The 23,819-nt window shown below is 40.6% G+C and overlaps 1 protein-coding gene across 2 annotated transcripts in view; it reads left to right on the top strand.

Annotated features, from left to right (window-relative positions):
- Positions 1–5,053: 5,053 nt before the first annotated feature.
- Positions 5,054–23,819, top strand: part of plch2a (phospholipase C, eta 2a) — a 181,352-nt gene continuing 162,586 nt past the window's right edge. The window contains exon 1 of one of the 2 annotated variants that reach the window (XM_061903126.1): positions 5,054–5,427. In XM_061903126.1, coding sequence (XP_061759110.1) covers positions 5,339–5,427 — 89 coding nt within the window. In that variant the 5' untranslated portion in view covers positions 5,054–5,338. The remainder of the gene's footprint in view (positions 5,428–23,819) is intronic. The other variant, XM_061903124.1, reaches the window with a different exon arrangement.

The raw sequence follows: 23,819 nt of genomic DNA, 5'->3' as shown, positions 1-23,819 counted from the left end.
CTACCAAGAGCTAATGCAACAAAATTTCGTTCTTATTTGTACTGTAAAGTTCAAATTTGAATGACAATAAAAAGGAAGTCTAGGGGAAGGGTTGCCCACATATGTGGTCCTCTCCAAGGTTTCTCATAGTCATCATGGTCGACGTCCCCCTCGGGTGAGTTTTTCCTTTCCCTTATGTGGGCCCTACCGAGGATGTCGTTGTGGTTTGTGCAGCCCTTTGAGACACTTGTGATTTAGGGCTACATAAATAAACATTGATTGATTGATTGATTGATTAAGTCTATTGTCATTTTAGCATGCTCGCAGTTAGCATGTGTCAAGTACGAAGTTGTATGATTTTGAGGTGTACGACCACAACATTTGCCAAACAAATTAGGATGCTAACAGCTATCATATATCAAATACTACGTTATTTAACTGAAATGTACAGCTGCAAAATTAGCTTAAAAAACCCCCAGCACTCTAATGTTGCCATGCCATCATGGTAATTTTAGCATACTATCAGTTAGCATGTGTCAAGTACAATATTACATAATTTTGAGGTGTACGACTACGACATTATCAAAGCAAATTAGCATGCTAACAGCGTTCATGTGTCAAATATTAGGTTATATGACTGAAATGTATGGCTGCAAAATTAGCTTAAAAAAATCAGTATGCTCATTTTGGCATGCTATCATAGTAATTTTAGCACACTAACAGTTAGCACGTGTAAAGTACAAAGTTACATAATTTTGAGGTGTACGCTCAAAACATTTGCAAAACAAATTTGCATGCTAACAGCGTTCATGTGTGTCAAATACTAGGTTAAATGACTGAGAAGTACGGCTGCAAAAATAGCTAAAAAATGAGCATGCTAATGTTGGCATGCTATCATGGTAATTTTAGATACTAACAGTTAGCATCTATCAACTACAAAGTTATATGATTTTGAGGCATCCGACTTCAAAATTAGCAGAAAAAGTTATCATGCTCACAACTATTATTTATGAAGTACCAATTTGTATGACTGAGGTGTAGGGCTAAAAAATTAGCTAAAAAATATTAGCATACCAATGTTGGCCTTCTATCATGGTAATTTTAGCATACAAACAGTTAGCATGTGTTAAGTGCAAAGTTACATGAGTTTGAGGTGTACAACTACAACATTTGCAAATATGTCAATTACTAGGTGATATGACTGAGTTGTATGGCTGCAAAAATTGCTAAAAAAAAAATTTGCATGCTAATGTTGGCATGCTGTCATGGTATTTTTAGCATGCACACAGTTAGCATGTGCCAAGTACAAGGTTACATGATTTTGAGGTGAAATTAGGGAAAAAAGTTAGCATGCTAATGTCAGCATGCTATAATGGTAATTTTAGCATACTAACAGTTACCATGTGTCAAGTACAAAGTTAGATGATTTTGAGGTGTACGACTGCAAAATTAGCATAAAAAGTTATCATACTAACAACTATCATTTGTCAAGTAACAATGTATGTGACTTTGAAATGTACCGCAGCAAAATTTGCAAAACATTTTAGCATACTAACCAACAGCTAGACTGTGTCAAATACTAAGTTATATGACTGAGGTGTACGGCTGAAAAATTACTACGAAAAATCAGCATGCTAATTTTGGCATTCTATCATGGTAATTTTAGCATACTAACAGTTAGCATGTGTAAGGTACAAAGTAACATGATTTTGAGGTGAAATTAGCGAAAAAAAATTGCCATGCTAATGTTAGCAGGGAGACCCGACCGACTAACATCCACCACTTTTTTGTATTCTTATTTTGGACCAAACATCTTCGCTCCTAATTGGAGTCCATTCCTGGTTTTTGTTTTTGTCTTCACTTGTGTTGCTCTTACTCGCACTTTGTAGTGTTTTTTAATCCATAGTGCGGTTCACGCACGCACACACACACACACACACACACACACACACACACACACACACACACACACGCACGCGTCCTCTTACTGGGTCCCACATGTCACACGTGCGTGGAACAGGTCCTGCTGATGTTTTGACGGTGAGGAGGTGTAAACGCCCCCAAAGCTCGTTGGAGCCGTAGGACGTGTCGCATGCCAACATTCAGCAAAAAAGGCATCCAGTCAATGAAGTGTGACTTTTTGGTGCAGGATCACAGCAAGATAAGATGGAAATGGGGCCTCATGAAACATACATGCACTCCTGCAGTGCGTGAATAAATTGTGCATTTTAGTTTGCTGCCCATAACTTGGCATAAAGATAATTAAGCCTCCATCAATGAGCGTCTCATAAGGAACGCCGTAAAGGACAATAGTTCCACATTAAAGGCCTCATTGAGCACTAATGCGCAGGTTAATCACGTCATGCAATCACCTGCCGTGACCACCTTTTTCTGTTGCTATAGAGACCATTCAATAAGAAATGTAACAGCAATTTAATTTAATTGTTTAATTGGACATTTCATTTAACTTGGGCTTTTTTGTTTAAGTGAAAAATTGAGACAAGATTTTTGATTCCGATTCTGCTTAACTTTATCTGTTCTCTTATCGGTTTGATTTGGGGGGGGGGAATAAGATTAGCATCTATTTTGTTTGGTTTAAATTAAGGGCTCCCAAAGTATTTTCACCTCAGAAAAACACGTAATGGCCAACATTGAAAGGCACTAGCTTAGTAGGCCCATGTATTCATTAAAACAATGCGTAGGTTTGATTTTGTAACATTACGCAGCGTTTGAACAGTAACACTGTGCTCGGATATAGGAATATAAAACACTGTACTTTAATCAAATTATTTTTTTTGGCGTAGGACAGTTTGAGAATCGTGGCCCGCCATATCATTTTAAATTGACCGGCCATTTAATTTTATTGTGGCCCGCCAGATTATCTCTTTTTTTTGGCCTGCTACATCATTTATTGTGGCCCGCCAGATAATTTTAAAGTAACCCGCCACTTAATTTTATTGTGGCCCGCCATATTTTTTTAACATGGCCCGCCCAATTATTGTATCGTTACCCACCGGATCATTTTAAATTGACCTGCCATTTAATTTTATAGTGGCCCGTCACATAATTTTTTTGTGGACAGCCAGTTCATTTTAAAGTGGCGCGCCATGTCGTTGTATCGTGGCCCGCCAGATCACTATAAAATGGTCCGTCATGTCATTGTATCGTGTATCATTCTAATGTCGCCCGTGACATATTTTTATTGTGGCCCGCCAGATAGTTTTAAATATGCCTGCCAAATCATTCTAATGTGTCCCACCAGATCATATTAACGTGACCTGCCACTTCATATTAAATTTGGCCCACCAGATCATTTTAAAGTGGGCTGACACTTCATTCTAAAGTGGCCCGTCACATCATTTTATTATAGTCCGTCACATCATTTTAAAATGTCCCTCCATATAATTGTATTGTAGCCCACTACGTCATTCTAATGCAGACACCACATCATTTTATGTGATCTGCCACATCAATATTGTGGCCCTTCCTGTCGTTTTAAAGTTCCTCACCACATATTTATACTGTGGTTCTTCACGACATAATTTTAGAGGTGGCCCGCTTCATCATATTAATACGTAGCTCTCCACATCATTTTATGGGAACTGCCAAATAATTTATGTGGCCTGCCACATTATTATAATGTGGTCCAACATAATATTATAATGTGACCCACCCCACCATTTTAAATAGCCCGACTCAACATTTTAAAATGCCCCGCCACATCATTTAATTGTGAAGTTCCACTTCATTTTAAGTGGCCCTCCACGTCAATTTAAATGTAACCCTCCGTGTCAAATTAAGTTGTCCAGCACATCATTTTATTGTGGACCACCACATAATTTTAAAGTGCCTCGCCACTTTATTGTTATGGAGCTCGCCACATCATTTAATTGTAGAGCGCCACTTCATTTTTTATGTGGCCCTCCACGTCAATTTAAATGTAGCCCTCCTTGTTGTTTTAAGTGGTCCGCCATATCATTCTAATGTGGTCTGCCACTTAATTTTATTGTGGCCCGCCACATCATTTTCAAGTGCCTCGATACATTGTTTCATGGGGGTCCACCACTTCATTTAAAGTGAACCGCCACATCATGTTCAAGTGCCTCGACATGTCATTTAAGGTTTCTCACTCCATTATTTTATTGTGGACCGACATGTATTTTAGAATTTGGCCTGTCACATCACTCTAATGTCACCCTCTACATCGTTTTATGTGTTCCGCCACATCATTTATCTTGCCAGCCAATTATTTTTTAATGTGGCCCAGTTACGTGGCCTGCTAAAGGCAGGAAATAAAAAGCGCTTTCTGGATAAATATATTAGTTTTTTTCAATGTCGTCAGCAAAATGTTACAATTGCACACGTTCCACACTTTCATATTATTATCTGATGTTCAGATTTTTGGGGGGGCGAGTTTCAAAAATCAACAGTTAAATATTCAGATTTTGAAAGCAAATTTTCCATTTCAAAAATATTATCATCAAAAAAGTGTGTAACAATTTAATTTTCATATATATTCGCTTAGCCCTCTGAGGTCCCGCAACAAAAAGGAGTTGGACACCCCTGCCCTAATGCTTGAGTCACGTGCAGGGTTCTCACAGGAATGAGGCAACAATTCCTCCAGAGCCACCATACCTCAGGATTCATAAGTAATTAAGTACTTTTTTCAGCTCTCGGTTGTGCTAAAGAGGAAGCGCCTCCAAAAGAACAAACATTTATTTCAAATCGCATTTTTCCGACGCGCCAGTTGTCTTTCTTAAAAGTTGGCTTTTGCCGCATGGTTTCTCTTCCTTTTGTCTCTCAGAGTCCGCCTCGCTTGGCTGCTCCTCTTCCTTAGCATCCTGTCGTTGTTGAATAAAACATCTTCTCTTCCTTACTCGCAAATCACCGCCACCTCGGCTCTTTGGCGCTTCTGGCATCCCTCATCTTCCTCAACCTCCACTTGTATCTGGCAAGATGCTTTTGGGTCCATTTCCTCTCCATCCTTACTCCTCCTCTTCCTCCTCCTCCTCCTCCTCCTCCTCCTCCTCCTCGCTCTTTTCCTCCATCGAGTAGCGCTCGCTCTCCCAGGTGATCACGTTGAAGAGAGCGCTTCCCCCTCCGCTAAGAGCTGTGAGTGGTTGACTCTTCTTAGCGCGCTCCGAAAGCTCTCCAGGCACACACTTATACACACACACACACACAGACCCTCTAATCTGCGCCGGGGAGACCACACTACTGCGGCCAAACGGGCTGGCAGACGAAAAGAATGTGAGAGAATAGTTGCAAGAGGATAGGTGAAGATCTCCACTTTCACCCCCCGGATAGCGATGACACCTGCGGGGCGAGGCGGCGCCTGTGACAGCAGCCCCCTTTCTACATGGTAGCTGCTTGTTTTTACCACGCGTGGAGCTGCGTCCCTTTGGGGGAAGACAACAATGGAGGTTCGCAGCCTGAGTCGAGAGCAAGGTAGGGCGAGTAAACGATTGTTGTCACTTTTGGCGCTCAAGTAGGCCAGCTGGGGACTGTGGCGTGTTGGAGAAGGATAATGGGAGAATGTGCGCACCACTTCCTGACTCTTCTTCCTCGGCGCTCCTGACAGCCGCGTCCCTGGCAGTGTTGGCTTCTGCTTTTTTGTGTGCTGAACTGGCAGCGAAATCGTTCGTTACCTTCAGACTGTCTGCTGACCTTTGAACAGTTTTTGTCAACCTTTGGTTGTTCGTGTTGCTCTTTTGTTGGCTATTTCTTTTGTTGGAATTAAGTTGGTACGCAAACTGGTGCCACTGCCCGTGTGAGTGCCGCAGATCTGACTGTCACCAGTGCGACTGCCGGTTCGACAGCCAGTTCGACTGCTTGTTCGATTGCCGGTGCGACTGCCAGTGTGACGGCGAATAAGACTGCCGGTGCGACTGCCTGTTCAACTGCCGGTTCTACTGCCAGAGTGACTGCTAGTGTGACTGCCGGTGCGACTTCTGTTTCGACTGCTGGTTCGACTGCTGGTGCAACTGCCGGTGCGACTGCCAGTGCGACTGCTAGTTCAACTGCCGGTTTAACTGCCATTGCAACTGCCAGTTGGATGGCCTATTTGACTCCCAGTGCGACTGCCGGTTCAACCACTGGAGAGATTGCTATTGTTACTGCCAATGTAAACTGTAAACCAGCGTGACTGCCAGATGCACTGGTGATTGGATTGCCATTGCAACTGCCTATGAGACTGCCAGTTCGACTGCCAAGGAGACTGCTGGTGTGGCTACCAGTTTGACTGCCAGGGCGACTGCAATTGTAACTGCCAGTTTGACTGCTGGTGCGACTGCCATTGCAACTGCCTATGTGACTGCCGGTTTGACTGCCAATGAGACTGCCAGTTCCACTGGCATTGCAACTGCCAATGGCCGCTAGTTTGATTGCCAGTGTGACCACCAGTGCGGTTGCACGTGAAACTGCCAGAGTGACAGCCAGTGCGACTGCCGTTTCGGCAAAATGTGTGGTTCCATTTGTGATTACCGCTTGTGCGACCGCCAGTGCTACAAGGCTGCATGTGCGCCTCTGGATTCTCATTCAGCAAACACAACTTGGAGTCCCAGCAGAATGGAAGCCGGTGCTAGACCAGGCAGCTAAGTTACAGTGTTCCTGTGATCCGATGAGAGTGAGCTTTAGGGCGGCTAGTATAACAGATGCCAGCCGTGAAGCTGTGCCACGTGTACATCGGTAAACCTCACCGCCTGACACCTTAACAGCTAGCACTAGACATAGCATTGACAGCTCTGACTTTCAGCTTGGTGCCTCGCGCTCTCAACTCTCACTAGGACCTGTGTTTGAGCAATGGGCCAAACAGAAGCCGGTGCTAGACCAAGCGGGTCAAACCATCTTTTATCAGTCATCAGAGTAGAACAAGAGCACCCTCACTCTTGTAGAGGATCAGACCCAAACACCTAGAACAGCATAATGAAGGGAAAAATATGTTGCCTAGCTGTCAGGATTTACCACACCCACAACAACCCTCCCCCCTCTCTTTCCTTGCAAGCGTTCCCACACGCCCCAGTAACCATAGAGCGAGTCATTACTGTTGGGTCCCGTTGGCTCTCAGGAGCAGAAGCAGAATATAGACTTCCACAAATCTATACAATACCTTCTCTGCTGCGCCTCTGAGGTGTGCATGCTGGCAACCGGGTCAGTTATCCCCCCAACTAAACTTAATGCACTTCACTGAAAGTGTGTGTTCTACTTCACAACCATTGAATTAAATTGCGATTTTATGAATCGTTCTTGTAACGGTAACCTGAAAAAGCACGGATCGTCAACAAAAATCAGAAAACAATAACTGTACTGAGGTTTTACTAGGTTTATAGGACGCAGACCTAAAATATGACACCAGATGGCGGTGAAAGAGCTCTTTGTTTAATTAATATCAATGAATAATAGTACAAACCCTGTTTCTATATGAGTTGGGAAATTGTGTCAGATGTAAATAAAAACAGAATACAATGATTTGCAAATCCCTTTCAACCCATATTTAATTGAATGCACTACAAAGACAACATATTTGATGTTCAAACTCCTAATTTTTTTTTTTTTTTTGCAAATAATAATAAACTTTGAATTTAATGGCTCCAACACGTGCCAAAGTAGTTGGGAAAAGACATGTTCACCACTGTGTTACATCACCTTTTCCTTTAACAACACTCAATAAACGTTTAGGAACTGAGGAAACTAATTGTTGAAGCTTTGAAAGTGGAATTCTTTCCCATTCTTGTTTTATGTAGCGCTTCAGTCGTTCAACAGTCCCGGGTCTACGCTGTTGTATTTTAAGCTTCATAATGTGCCACACATATTCGAAGGGAGACAGGTCTGCACTGCAGGAAAGTACCCGCACTCTTTTTTTACAAAGCCACGCTGTTGTAACACTTGTCTTACTGAAATAAGCAGGGGCGTCCATGATAACGTTGCTTGGATGACAACAAATGTTGTTCCAAAACCTGTATGGACCTTTCAGCATTAATGGTGCCTTCACAGATATGTAAGTTACCCATGCCTTGGGCACTAATACACCCCCATACCATCACAGATGCTGGCTTTTGAACTTTCCGCCTATAACAATCCGAATGGTTATTTTCCTCTTTGTTCTGGAGGACACCACGTCCTCTGTTTCAAAATATAATTTGAAATATGGACTCGTCAGACCACAGAACACCTTTCCACTTTGCATCAGTCCATCTTAGGTGAGCTCGGGCCCAGCCAAGCCGGCGGCGTTTCAGGATATTGTTGATAAATGGGTTTGGCTTTGCATAGTAAATGATAAATAAATGATAAATGGGTTGTACTTGAATAGCGCTTTTCTACCTTCAAGGTACTCAAAGCGCTTTGACATTACTTCCACATTTACCCATTCACACACACATTCACACACTGATGGAGGGAGCTGCCATGCAAGGCGCCAACCAGCACCCATCAGGAGCAAGGGTGAAGTGTCTTGCTCAGGACACAACGGACGTAACGAGGTTGGTACTAGGTGGGATTTGAACCAGGGACCCTCGGGTTGCGCACGGCCACTCTTCCACTGCGCCACGCCGTCCCAGAGTTTTAACTTGCACTTACATATGTAGTGACCAACTCTAGTTACTGACAGTGGTTTTATGAAGTGTTCCTGAGCCCATGTGGTGATATCCTTTACACACTGATGTCGGTTTTTGATGCAGTACACTCGGAGGGATCAAAAGTCTGTAATATCATCGATTACGTGCAGTGATTTCTCCAGATTCTCTGAATTGTTTGATGATTTTACGGACCGTAGATGGTAAAATCCCTAAATTCCTTGCAATAGCTCGTTGAAAAATGTTGTTCTAAAATTGTTTGACAATTAACTTATAAAGTGGTGACCCTCATCCCATCCTTGTTCGTGAATCACTTAGCATTTCATGGAAGCTGCTTTTATTACCAATCATGAGACCCAACTGTTCCCAATTAGCCTGCACACCTGTGGGATATTCCATATAAGTGTTTGATGAGCATTCCTCAACTTTATCACTATTTATTGCCACCTTTTCCAACTTCTTTGTCACGTGTTGCTGGCATCAACTTCTAAAGTTAATGATTATTTGCAAAAAAAGAAAATGTTTATCAGTTTGAACATCAAATATGTTGTCTTTGTAGCATATTCAACTGAATATGGGTTGAAAAGGATTTGCAGATAATTGTATTCCGTTTATATTTACATCTAACACAATTTCCCAACTCATTTGGAAACAGGGTTTGTAATACTTCATTACAGTTAGGTAAGAAATACCACCAACGGCTTCTTTGATGTACGCTGTCTGCTCTTTTGTCCACAAGTTGTAGACATTCTCTGTGTATGTTTTATGCTTGAAAAGTGTCTGTTCATTTTAAAAACTAATTAATGTTCCAAAACATTTACCCTTTTATGCTATGAATATTTGTGAATGATCTACAATGCTCATTTTTCTTGGTGAATGAGATACGGTGAAATGTAAAGAAAAAAGTTGCAAAGTTGACTAATAACACAACGCTGTCATTGCTCCAAAAATTATAATGAATCACAATCAATTTTGTCATGGATTATTTACCTATTCAATGCTGCAATTACTTCTCATCAGGTATTCCACTTTGAAACATTTTTGATGGAAAATATTGCATATTTTGCCTTAAAAAAAAATGTTTTGATTGTAAAAAGGCATCAAATGAACAAACAAACAAAAATCCATAAGGAAATAATAAGCACTTATAATTGACATTTAATTGAAAACAAGTAATTTCAGTTCATTTAAAAAAAGAATATTTGCACGTACAAGATTTACAACCTTTAACATATCAGTATTTGGAATTAAATTATGGAATAGATAAAGCAAAGAAATCAAACAAAGTACTAAAGAAGTGTTCACAAAGTACACATAATGGGAATTATGATGAACATTTTGAACCCTTTTTTTAATTAGATAATCTCAGTCATCTAAACTACTTAACCATTTATTTATAAAAACTTTAATTGTTGTCCAGATTATTATAAGTCCGATATTTATTATAAATGTAACATTTGTTAACTTACTTAATGGTGTTTTTAATGTATTTACTTGTTTTCTTATTTACTGTTCTATTACAGCTTCTTCTTACTCCTTTTCCGACGTGCTATAATGAAACAACCGGAAACGTGATGAATTACATTGTAATTTTATTGTATGTATGTTCAAAATAAACTGAAACTGAAAACGGACAGATCTGAATTAGATCTACAAATTTAAGGCGTAACTTTAGGAAATAATATAATGTATGATTTATTTTCAACACTTGTAAGTCCCTGATAATTTTTATGGAATTTCTCTTTCAATTAATTGTATAATTTGGGGATTAAATGTTGCATATTTTGTCTGTTTGCTACAAGAAGTCAATTATGTTTTATACAGCACTTTTTTCGAGTGACTCGAAGCGCTTTACATAGTGAAACCCATGATCTAAGTTACATTTAAACCAGTGCGGGTGGCACTGTGAGCAGGTGGGTGAAGTGTCTTGCCCAAGGACACAACAGCAGTGATTAGGATGGTGGACGTGGGGATCAAACCTGGAACCCTCAAGTTGCTGGCACGGCTGTTCTACCAACCAAGCCACGACACCCCAGAAAGAAACAAGGTTTTATTTAACATTAAGGGCATAAAACAAAAATCTTCACATCGATTTATCTGAAGTTGATTCTTGGGATTTAAGCTTAAAAATACTTTTTCAACATGTTACACATGTTTTTAATTTTTATGACTGAGACCCTTCCAGGTCCCTGGGACCAAACTAGAGAGGGAGCCCAAAAGGTTAAAAAAAACCCCATATTGTTCTGGTTTTGAAAGCAACAAATCTAAAAATGGCCCCCGCCCGCTTTGAATTTTCAGTGTGTGGTCCCTCAGTGGAAACAGTCTGGACCACCCCTGGTCTATGTTAGCTTGCATGACACCTTGAGCACCATCGTCAATACGGAATAAACATGCATTGGGGGCTAGGTCGGAAGCGCCTGCATTCCTGCAGAGCTTTTAGGGTCCCTTGTGCACATCTGGCCCCCGGCTACGATAGCGTTGCTGCACACCAATTTGTCACGGTTCAGCGGAAAGACATGAACACAAAAACCACAAATAGAGCTGAACACGTTACATTCGCGAGCAGGTTACGGGGAGAGATAGCACGCGTCGATAAACAACAGAGGCCATCCAAAAACGATTGATGGAGGCTGTGGGGTCAACTTCTTACGCATGTGAGACCGTCACTGAGGGAGTTAGACAGCTTCCTCTGTACTCAATATATGTTGTCTTATATGAACAAAATGCACTAATGTGTTACAGTGCACCAAAGCATGCTTCTGGACCTCTCGTGTCGAATTTTATGAGGAAGCTAGTAGTCCTCGGGCCATTGATCGCCTGGCTGGTAGAACTATTGATTATCTATAGGTTCCATCTGTCACATTCAATCAATCAATGTTTATTTATATAGCCCCAAATCACAAATGTCTCAAAGGACTGCACAAATCATTACGACTACAACATCCTCGGAAGAACCCACAAAAGGGCAAGGAAAACTCACACCCAGTGGGCAGAGAGAATTCACATCCAGTGGGACGCCAGTGACAATGCTGACTATGAGAAACCTTGGAGAGGACCTCAGATGTGGGCAACCCCCCCCCCCCCTCTAGGGGACCGAAAGCAATGGATGTCGAACGGGTCTAACATGATACTGTGAAAGTTCAATCCATAGTGGCTCCAACACAGCCGCGACAGTTCAGTTCAAGCGGATCCACGACAGCAGCGAGAGTCCCGTCCACAGGAAACTATCTCAAGCGGATCAGCAGCGTAGAGATGTCCCCAACCGATACAGGCGAGCGGTCCATCCTGGGTCCCGACGAGCGGTCCATCCTGGGTCTCGACTCTGGACAGCCAGTACTTCATCCATGGTCATCGGACCGGACCCCCTCCACAAGGGAGGGGGGGACATAAGAGAAAGAAAAGAAGCGGCAGATCAACTGGTCTAAAAAGGAGGTCTATTTAAAGGCTAGAGTATACAGATGAGTTTTAAGGTGAGACTTAAATGCTTCTACTGAGGTAGCATCTCGAACTGTTACCGGGAGGGCATTCCAGAGTACTGGAGCCCGAACGAAAAACGCTCTATAGCCCGCAGACTTTTTTTGGGCTCTAGGAATCACTAATAAGCCGGAGTCTTTTGAACGCAGATTTCTTGCCGGGACATACGGTACAATACAATCGGCAAGATAGGCTGGAGCTAGACCGTGTAGTATTTTATACATAAGTAGTAAAACCTTAAAGTCACATCTTAAGTGCACAGGAAGCCAGTGCAGGTGAGCCAGTACAGGATTAATGTGATCAAACTTTCTTGTTCTTGTCAAAAGTCTAGCAGCCGCATTTTGTACCAACTGTAACATTCTCATCATGCCTCCCTCCATAGCTAAAGCATTTAGCTCCACTTATTGAAAACCTCCCCAAGACGATGATGCCTTGCCGGCATCCAAATTGCACTGTCGCAGTCGAATATTCATGCCAAGTATCGGATTATATGGGTTGCCGTGTAAAATGTAGCGATATCATGTGCGATACGAGCAGTCCCGCAGCGTGTTTACTCGTGCAACGCTCGACAGTCATTTAATACACAATTCCCTCTATTTTAGTCAAGTCTTTTACAAAAAGGTAAACATGCTGGGCTATAGGCTACTAGGAGCTAGCAGCTATGCAACAACTAAGCATACAATAGCATACGAGCTAGACGTAAGTAATAATCATTCAACAAAAAACATGTCGATATAAACAAGTATCAAATAATTATAGTTGCATATTACTTACACATACAAGGTCTCCGAGGCAGTGTTAGGAAGTATCCAGTAACAAAGGAGTCCACATCATTCAACGTACTGCGTCATGATCCTAACATAAGTAACTATTGTGGCCAATCCCAGCAGGCACAAGACATTGAAACAATGTTAAGAACATTGAAATGTGGTCATTATCCAACCAATGTTCTACAACACAAATACAACGTTGAAACAATATGCTTTTTGACAACATTTAATCAATGTCAGGTTGTGACGTTGATCTGATCATTGAAATGTGGTCATTTCAAAACCAATATTCTACAACACAAATACAACGGTATTGGGCGATATAGCTCGGTTGGTAGAGCGCCTGCGCCAACAACTTCAGGATTGCAGGTTCGATCACTGCTTCCGCCATCCTAGTCGCTGCCGTTGTGTCCTTGGGCAAAACACTTTACTCACCTGCTCCCAGTGCCACCCACACTGGTTTAAAAAAAAAAAAAAAAAATTTACTTAAATATTGGGTTTCACAATGTAAAGCGCTTTGAGTCACTTGAGAAAAAGCGCTATATATATAATTCACTTCACAACGTAAAAACAACATTATTTTTGACGACATTTGATGAACATTGGGTTCTGACCTTGATTTGACCATTGAATGATGGGCATTTGCCAACTAACAACGTGGATCCAAAGTTGGACGTCAACGTTGTCTCAATTTATAAATACAACTACTGTTGTTTCAAGGTCAGTTTTAAAGGACATTTACGTGTAATCAATGTTGTATCAATGTCTTGTGCAAAAAAACAATTGCCATTCCGCTTCAACAGACGCTGCGGAAGTTGCAAGTTGGAGCAGGGAATGAAGTAGGAAATTAAGTGTCATAGACTTAGGCCACATCCACCAATGCTATTCTTGTGTTCGTCCTGTCTAAATATAAACAACTTAACTTTCAACTTTCAAACCCGGCAGATGAAGAAAGACACTATTGCTATCAATATAGAGCATGTGACACACATGAAAATATGTTGTTTACACAACAGTGACGTTACCTTTTGTAACCATCCATCCATCATGGATGACTGATTTAACAAAAAAAAATTCAAAAGTGTGAATAACGGCCATCTTTGAAGGCAACTGAGGGGTTGTGGAATGCTCTTCGACCACAAGAGGCGTTTCAGTTGAAATTCTGAATAGGAACTCTGAAGTTCTGACTTCTCGGTAAAAATGTAAAGCACCATTAAAGACAGCATAAACCATTCCAGACGATTAATAATAAATTGGCGATTGTAGCTGAGATAGGCGCCAGCGCCCACCGCTACCCCAAAAGTGAATAAGCGGTAGAAAATGGATGGATGGCTGGCTGATACTCAAGGCTGAGATATGTAAAAGTTGTAATAGAACTGTGTTGAATATTGCAGTTATATTAGGAGCTCTCTTGAGTTTTATTCCTGTGGCTTCACTGAAACAAGGCTCACATTGTGCATGAGACTGATGCTATGATAACGACTTCATACTGTAGGTGTTTCACAAAAGGCCCCTAAGGTAAGGTTCCTCTGCACAATGTGTCACGCTACCCTGCAGAACACGATTTGAGCCCGTGAAATCAGACGACAGACATAAATACATTTGACAAGTGAGGCGCAAATACAGACGGAAGACTGAAGTAGATTCAAAATGGTCACCTGGTATATTTTTAAGTTTCAGAGCGGGATTTAAAGTGGGAGTATCAGTAATTGCAATCCGAGAATGACAGACATTATCATGGTCATCTTTAGAAAATGACGTAAATGAATGGGCACTGCATATTAAAAGAACATAATCTCACACCGGGATGAGCAAAATATCCTTATGTTACTAAAGCCACTCTAAAATTGTAAATACTAAGGGTACACAAAACAATAATTTTTACATCCAAATCACAATTCTTATTCATCTGAATTCATAACTTTCCAAAAATCGATTTAAAAGAATAAATATATAAATAACATTTTTTTTTTTATTGCTTTTTATATAAAAAAATGTATATATACCTCCAAAAACATGAACCTGGGAATAGGTTGATTGGTAACACTAAATTGGCCCTAAAGTGTGAATGACAGTGTGAATGTTGTCTGTCTATCTGTTTTAGCCCGAATGCAGCTGAGATAGGCTCCAGTAACCCGCACAACCCCAAAAGGGACAAGCTGTAGAAAATGGATATATATATATATATATATACATATCAATTTATTTTGATCATGGAAGAATATACAGTTTATGTATATATGAATGTTTATGTGTATATATGAATGTGTGTGTGTGTGTGTGTGTGTGTATATATATATATATATATATATATATATATATATATATATATATACAGTTTATGCATATATGTATGTTTATGTGTAAAAATAAATGCGTGTGTGTGTATATATAAAATATATATATATATATATATATATATATATATATATATATATATATATACACACAGGTATATAAATATATATATATATATATATATATATATATATATATATATATATATATAGATGTGTGTATATATATATATATATATATATATATACACACATTCATATATACACATAAACATACATATATACACATAAACATACATAAACTGTATATTCTTCCATGATCAAAATAAATTGATCAACCTCCATCCTGAAATTTATTGTATCCCGCAATGTCATTTTATGAGCAGATGTTATCGTTTCTAGTTGTGAAAAAAAACGATGATCATTCTTTAAAAGATCACAGCTTGAGGACAAAAAAACACTCATAACAGCAAGTCAATGATCATATTGATCGCTCATAGGAAATCCATCAGTGACGACGCCAACGCCATGCAATTTCCTAACCCTTCCTCCAAAGAATGTGTTTTAAAAGACTCACGATGTTTGCTAAAAAAATGGTTTTAATGAATGTAAAGTCAGACATATTAACAACATCTTGAGTCAAAATCTGACTTAGACTTTATTGAGCCCCAAAGGAAATTGTTTGATTAGTGTAGCTGAGCTAGCAGAATAAAGAAAATAAAAAAGAACTCTATCTAAAGCATTAGAAAAGAGGAAAAATAAACAATAAATAATACCAATTGTACTTCAACCAATAAGCTCATTTGTTTGTATGACAAAGTTCGTAACTCGAAAGATTGGTACCTCAAACCAACGTCGCTAATTTAAAAGATTTAAAATCAATTTCATCGATCGTTGCCTCCCTAAAACGTCAACATTTTAACTCGTAAAATGCCTTTTAAGAAAGAAAAACTAACTTTTAAACGAGGAATAATAAATTATAAAAACAATACAATCGAATGTACTACATACAACGACACTAGTTTTATGAAATAATGATAACAATGGGACCTCAGAACTACGACATCATTGTTTATATTCTACACGGACATATTTGAGTGACGGACCAAAGTTGTCAGAGTTGACAAAAAAGCGATATAAATGTTTGCGAGCTAAAGATGATGCTCGACTGTCCAAATTATTGGGTCAGGAGTACACGTCATACAGCATCTGGAGATTCTCTATATGTTTTTGGATAAATGTTTGTCGTTTGTGTGATACGGGCTCATGTTGCAGTCAGGCAAGGAGTTGAACATGTTTATTGCTAAATTTTTATCGATACAAACATATTGTTAAAATGAAAGTTGTTCCAATCAGGGTTTTATCATCTATGGTAGGCATTAATAGGCATTGATCAGTATTGGCTGATCGCAACATTTTTTCACTGAAAAGTCAGATCCTGATCGATCGAAGCATCCCTAGTTTGAATCGTAAGGGAAGACGACTTGTTTTTAGTCTTTTTTTTCTGTTCAAGTTTCTACTGACGTCTCATTCTTCTTATGAGTACTTAAGAGATACTGGTACCGAATCCGGATCCGAATCTCAGGCTCCATGTTGTGTTGCTTTTTGTGTTTCTTTGAAACACAACTATTTGCTCTAAGCCTGCAAAGGCCGCGGGTCCTGACGGTGTGAGCCCCAGGGTGCTCAAAGCCTGCGCCCCAAAGCTGTGTGGTGTGCTCCAGCACATCTTCAACATGAGCCTTAGGCTGCAGAAAGTCCCCACACAGTGGAAAACCTAATGCGTGGTCCCCATCCCCAAGTGCACGCGACCCAGTACGCCAAAGGACTACAGGCCGGTGGCGCTAACCTCCCATATCATGAAGACCATGGAGAGGTTGGTCCTAGAACAACTCCCCCCTACAGTCAAGCCCCACCTGGACCCACTCTAATTCGCCTACCAGCCACGACTTGGAGTGGAGGACGCAGTCATCTACCTGCTGAACCGAGCCCACACCCACCTAGACAAGCCTGCAAGCAGTGTGAGGGTCATGTTTTTTGACTTCTCCAGTGCTTTTGATACCATACGGCCTGGGCTATTGGGTGTGAAGTTGGAGAAGATGCAGGTGGAGGCCCCCTTGGAGTCCTGGGTTGTAGATTATCTGACTGACAGACCACGGCACGTTCGACTGCAGGACTGTCTGACAGGCCGGTCAGCAACACCGGGGCTCCGCAGGGTACAGTCCTCTCCACCCTCCTCTTCACCATTTACACCACTGATTTCCACTATCAGTCAGAGTCCTACCACCGTCAGATGTTTTCTGATGACTCTGCGATAGTGGAGTGTATTGAGGATGGTGATGAGGAGGAATACAGGGCACTGGTGGAGGACTTTGTCACATGGTGTGGAAAGAACCACCTCCAGCTCAATGTGACGAAGACCAAGGAGCTGGTTGTGGACCTGGGAAGGAGGAAGAGTTCTCCGGCGACCCCTGTTTCCATCAGGGGGGTCGATGTGGACATGGTTGAGGATAATAAATAACTTGGAGTACAGATGGACAACAAGCTGAATGGATCAAAACACGCTGAGGCCCTCTACAAGAAGGGACAGACCCGCCTCTACTTCCTCAGGAGGCTAGGATCCTTCAACGTCTGTACAAATATGTTGAAGATGTTCTACGAGTCGGTGGCGGGCGCCTTCTTGTACGCCATGGCTTGCTGGGGCAGCGGGCCGAGAGCGAGGGACACAAACAGACTGGAAAACTGGTAGAGAAGGCCAGTAACGTGGTGGGAGTGGAGCTAGACTCTCTGGCAGTGGTATCAGAGAGGAGAAGTCTAGCAAAACTCCTAGCCATTATGGACAACACCTCCCAACCACTACACTCGGACTTTGTGGAGAGAATGAGCACGTTCAGTGGAAGGCTCAGACTCCCAAAATGTAACACGGAACGACACAGGAAGTCCTTCATACCGACAGCCATCAGACTGTATAATACATATGTTCCTTCTTGACTGCACTTAAATGTAGAATATATGTAGCATAGATTTTTATTATTCATATATTATATATTAGGGCTTCACGGTGGCAGAGGGGTTAGTGCGTCTGCCTCACAATACGAAGGTCCTGCAGTCCTGGGTTCAAATCCAGGCTCAGGATCTTTCTGTGTGGAGTTTGCATGTTCTCCCCGTGAATGCGTGGGTTCCCTGCGGGTACTCCGGCTTCTTCCCACTTCCAAAGACATGCACCTGGGGATAGGTTGATTGGCAACACTAAATTGGCCCTAATGTGTGAATGTGAGTGTGAATGTTGTCTGTCTATCTGTGTTGGCCCTGCGATGAGGTGGCGACCTGTCCAGGGTGTACCCTGCCTTCCGCCCGATTGTAGCTGAGATAGGCGCCCGCGCCCCCCGCGACCCCGAAAGGGAATAAGCGGTAGAAAATGGATGGAAAATGGATATATTATATATTATATATATTATATATGTTATATACAGAGGTGGGTAGTAACGTGCTACATTTACTCCGTTACATCTACTTGAGTAACTTTCGGGATACATTGTACTTCTAAGAGTAGTTTTTATGCAACATACTTTTACTTTTACTTGAGCATATTTATAGAGAAGAAACGCTACTTTTACTCCGCTCCATTCATGTACATTCAGCTCGTTACTCGCTACTTTTTTTTTTATCGATCTATTAATGTTTGTTTTGGTTTTTCAAAGTAGGATCTACGCATGCCTGCGTTTCACCAATCACATGTAGTCACTGGTGACGTTGGACCAATCAAACAGAGCCAGGCGGTCACGTGACCGGCACACGTCGAATCCGACTTAAAAAAGTTGAAAAACTTATTGGGGTGTTACCATTTAGTGGTCAATTGTTCGAAATATGTACTGTACTGTACAATCTACTAATAAAAGTTTCAATTAATCAATCAATCAAAAGTGTAAAGGAAAAAAGACACCTTTTATTTCAACCGTACTTCCGTCAAAAGCCTAAAGGCTGATCGCACAGTTCCTGTCTTCACAATAAAAGTGCTTCTCCATAGCGCTTGCGCTAACAAAATAAGAGTCTCCGAAAGCCAGCGCAAACAAGCTAGCAAGCTACGGAGTTTGCCGCCAATGTATTTATTGTAAAGTGTGTAAAAACAAATATAGAAGCTGGACAAATAAGATGCCAAAAACCAACGACTTTCATGTGGTATTAGACAGAAAGGAAGAACTTTTTTTCTCCTCCATTTGAAAACGTGGACGTTTTCAGCACTACTGATTCCAATCAATGCAAGTCATCAGAATCAGGTAATACACCAACATATATTCTTGACTTCATGAAAGATAGGAATCAATGTGTTAAACGTGCATATATATTCATTAAAACACTTTTAACATGTAAAAAACGGCAAAATAAATAAATATAAATTATATACTGTATATATATATATATATATATATATATATATATATATATATATATATCCATCCATCCATCCATCCATCCATCCATCCATTTCCTACCGCTTATTCCCTTTTGAGGTCGCGGGGGGCGCTGGCACCTATCTCAGCTACAATCGGGCGGAGGGCGGGGTACACCCTGGAAATATTAATATATATGATACATGTGTGTATGTATATATGAGGTAGATCACCTCGACTTGGTCATTTATTAAATAATTGATTAACGTTGAAAAACTTATTGGGGTGTTACCATTTAGTGGTCAATTGTACGGAATATGTACTGTACTGTGCAATCTACTAATACAAGTTTCAGTCAATCAATTAATGCCTCCTGAGCCTATGGTGCTGTTAAGTTATTGTGGCTCAATTTGCCTTTGTTTTATTTTAATGTATTATTATTTAATATATATTATTGTTTTAGTTGCTTAAGAGATATTCCTGGCTCTGAATTTGCTCATTGCTATTTTTATGTTTTTGTGCATTATTTGTTGCCGTAATCAGGTTACTCATCAGTTACTCAGTACTTGAGTAGTTTTTTCACAACATACTTTTTACTTTTACACAAGTAAATATTTGGGTGACTACTCCTTACTTCTACTTGAGTAATAAATCTCTAAAGTAACAGTACTCTTACTTGAGTACAGTTTTTGGCTACTCTACCCACCTCTGGTTATATATTATTTATTATTATTATTGTTTATTGTGAGCGAACTGTAACTGTGGTGCTGAATTTCCCCCAGGGATCAATAAAGTACATTCTATTCTATTATATTCTATTCAAATGTATAAAAATACATTCAATAGAATTAGCTAAATTGCTTGTTAGCATACGAAAGTGGTGTCCAAAGTACGGTCGGGGGCATTTAGGGCCAACAGTTTCACCTGTTTCTCACGGCCCTGCACACCTGTCCTCACTAATCACCTACCTTATATAAGCCTGCATCTTTTATTTTTCAGTCTGGGATCCAAGTTTGTTTTCACACAATGGTACGTCTGCATTTCTGGTTTGCTTACACGCAACTAGTTTCCTCTGATCATTCTTATGTTTATTCACACTAGTTTACACGCTATGCCCTTGTATTATTCCAGCTCTCACGCTGAAGATTTGTTTTTCTGTTTTTGTGTGCCTTTGAGCAAGATTTAGTTTGTCTATTACTATTCCTAGCTTTTATGCTAGCGTCCTTTGTTTGTTTTATTCTACTAGCTCGAGCATTTGTGTTATATAGCTCTTTTTGTTATTTAAATAAATCTGTTTATCTTACCTTTGCTGTGTTCAATTTCGACGCATCCTTGAGGGAATCGAACCCGGCATCACAATGCCGAACAGACGTAACACTCTGAAGTGTTTGGCTGTAAAATTGGCAAAAAAAGTTAGCATACTATAATGCTAGCATTTGCATGCTAGCAATTAGCCTGTATCAAGTTCGAAATCATATGTATCTGAGGCATTTGGCTGCAAATTTAGCTTAAAAAGTTAGTCTGCTAACAGTTAACATGTTTTAGGTACCAAATCGTATGAATCTGAGGTTTTAAGGTGATAAAATGTTAGCAAGCTAATGTTATTATGTTAACAGTTCATGCATTACCAAGTTAGATGAATGTGAGGCGTTTGGCTGCAAAAATGGCAAAAAATGTTAGCATGCTAACGGTTGTGATGCTGCCTCAGGCTGACCCAGTTATGGTGTAATACCTTCTGTAGTATTGATATTTCTGGGTAATTTAGCCATTGCTATGCTTGAAAATGCTTGTTTAAAGGGCAAAACTACGTAGCAGAGGCTTTGTTAGCAACCACGCAAAGCTAAAATATGTATGTTGTGAACTCGCTGAAACATTTGAGGCTTTCCTATAAAAATCTGAGCCAAAGTTGGAACTGAAGTAGTTGTGTGAGAAGGCCAGTCCTGGCGTGAACTCACCTGTGTCCATTAGCGGCTGTGTGACAGGAATGCTCGGGTGCAATAAGAGATGAGTCGAGTCTTTCTGGGAGGACTAGGACTTGTTCAAATGTTTCCAAACCAGGTGGGTTGTCCTGACAACTCGCTGCTGTCAATAAGAGGACACGCATCTCACTTTGAGGATCAGACTGGAGCGTTTTAGCAACGGCTGTGAGACTTTGAAGGATTACATGACGGCAAGCAGTGATTGCTCAGGTAAGAGCAAACTACTTCCAGGTGATTGATCGCTTTGATCTGTCTTTTAATTTAATGTTTGACTCTGACATGTATTAACCTGCAAAATAAATTAAAAAGCTAACATGCTAAAGTTTACATGCTAACGGTTACAGTGCGTCGAGTAGCAAAATATTTTACTCTGATGTGTATATACCTGCAAAATTAGTTTAAAAGCTAACATGCTAATATTTACATGCTAACAGCATGCGTTGAGAAACAAAATGTTTGACTCTGGCGTGTATATACTTGAAAAATAAGTTAAAAAGCTAACATGCTAAAGGGTAGAGTGCATCGAGTAACAAAATATTTGACTCTGATGTGTATATACCTGCAAAATTTGTTAAAAAGCTAACATGCAAAAGTTTACATGCTAACAATCAGAGTGTGTCGAGAAACAAAATGTTCAATTCTGATGTGCATATACCTTGAAAATTAGTTAAAAATCTAACATGCTAACATAGTGTGTCGAGTAACACAATATTTGACCCTGTGGTGTATACTTGCGAAATTTGTTAAAAAGCTAAGATGCTAAAGTTTGCATGCTAACAGTTAGCATGCGACGAGTTACAAAATATTCGACTCTGACCTGCATATACCTGCATAAGTAGTTAAAAGCTAATATGTTAATATTTCCATGCCAGCAACGTGCGTAGAGTAACAAAAATGTTTAACTCTGACAAGTATGTGCCTGCAAAATGAGTCAAAAAGCTAACATGCTCAAGTTTACATGCTAACAGTTAGCATGAGTCATGTAACACAATATTTTACTATGATGATTATATACCTGCAAAATGAGCTAAGTTCAGTCTTGGATGAGTTTGGTTCCATATTCTGCATCAAATGGTAGCAGGTCTTCATGATAATATCTTGTGACTCCTACATCCCATAATTGACCTTTCAGCCAACAGTCGTCCCAAGAGGACTATTTTTAGCTCCGTGTGTTCTAGGCACCAAAACAACCAACTGTGCAGTACTTCATATTTGTGTCTTTACTGTGCAATACCTGTATATCAAAGTGTGTCAAAATAAATAGCCAATATAGAAATTAAACATCGGCACATCAAACATTGCGCCAAAAAAATGTGACTCATCACAATTAAACCTAAGGTGTAGCATTATCTCTCTCTACTGGTCGAATTTAGTCCTGCGTGTATTAAATAAGCTTTTAGTTCCTCTCAGACAAAAAAAAAACTACACGACCACGAAAACAAAAGACGTCACAAAGTCAGAAATGTCAATAGAAAAATAACTAAATATCCTTGTGTACGATATCTACTTATAAAGGTTGTTGCTGGCCGGGAACAATGTGTCCGCCGCTTAAAAGGTCCCACAGCAAACAATGACTCCAGCACTTTACACATACTTTGCTTTTCAGTCATTGTTAAAAGTCAGATTTTTGCAATTTATTTAGACTTGTTTGCGTAGTCTTCTTCTGCTGTTTTATAGAAGCCAAACCAGACAACCTTCCCTAGTCGTATGCCTTGCTGTTGCTCCTTGTGGGGTGGCGGTAGTACTGCATACATGAGAAACCCTAGTTTCATGGTTTGGTCTGGCTCGTTTGGGGGATGTTCGGTGTGCTGCTAGTCTATTGGCTCGCAGTAGGAGACATCTACCTGATTGCTGCGCTTGTGTAGTCACAATGTCCACACTGATTGCTTCAAAAGTTGTCGTGGTCAGGCAATTTCCGGCCTCCCACTGCGCCGAAAGTCTGAGAACCTCATGACAACTTCAGTCCAACGTCAGTAACCATTAAAATGTCCTAAACTTGCTGACCTTGCACCCGGTAGCAAACAGCAAGTGATGCTTTTGATACCAACCAGTCAAGTTCAAGCCTCCAATTAGCAGTCTCCTACAACATGACACAAATTCAGGGAATTCTGCAGCTCAGCTTTGCACACACACACACACACACACACACACACACACACACACACACACACACACACACACAGACACACGTAACACAAGCTGGGATCCCTCCCCTGTAGGGCCAAGCAGCAGGCCTCGGCCTTCTCTGTGCCACCGTGCCATCTGGCAGCTCCACGTGGTTGGTAACTGCACACGAGGTTACGCGCATTCAGCGGGAACACGACCTCGGAAACAACACGGACGAGCCCAATGAAAACAGAGT

Source organism: Nerophis ophidion, linkage group LG06 (genome assembly GCF_033978795.1).
Source record: "Nerophis ophidion isolate RoL-2023_Sa linkage group LG06, RoL_Noph_v1.0, whole genome shotgun sequence".
Classification (NCBI taxonomy): domain Eukaryota; kingdom Metazoa; phylum Chordata; class Actinopteri; order Syngnathiformes; family Syngnathidae; genus Nerophis; species Nerophis ophidion.
Note: the sequence above shows the minus strand (reverse complement) of the source record. Positions and strands in the feature narration are given on the sequence as shown.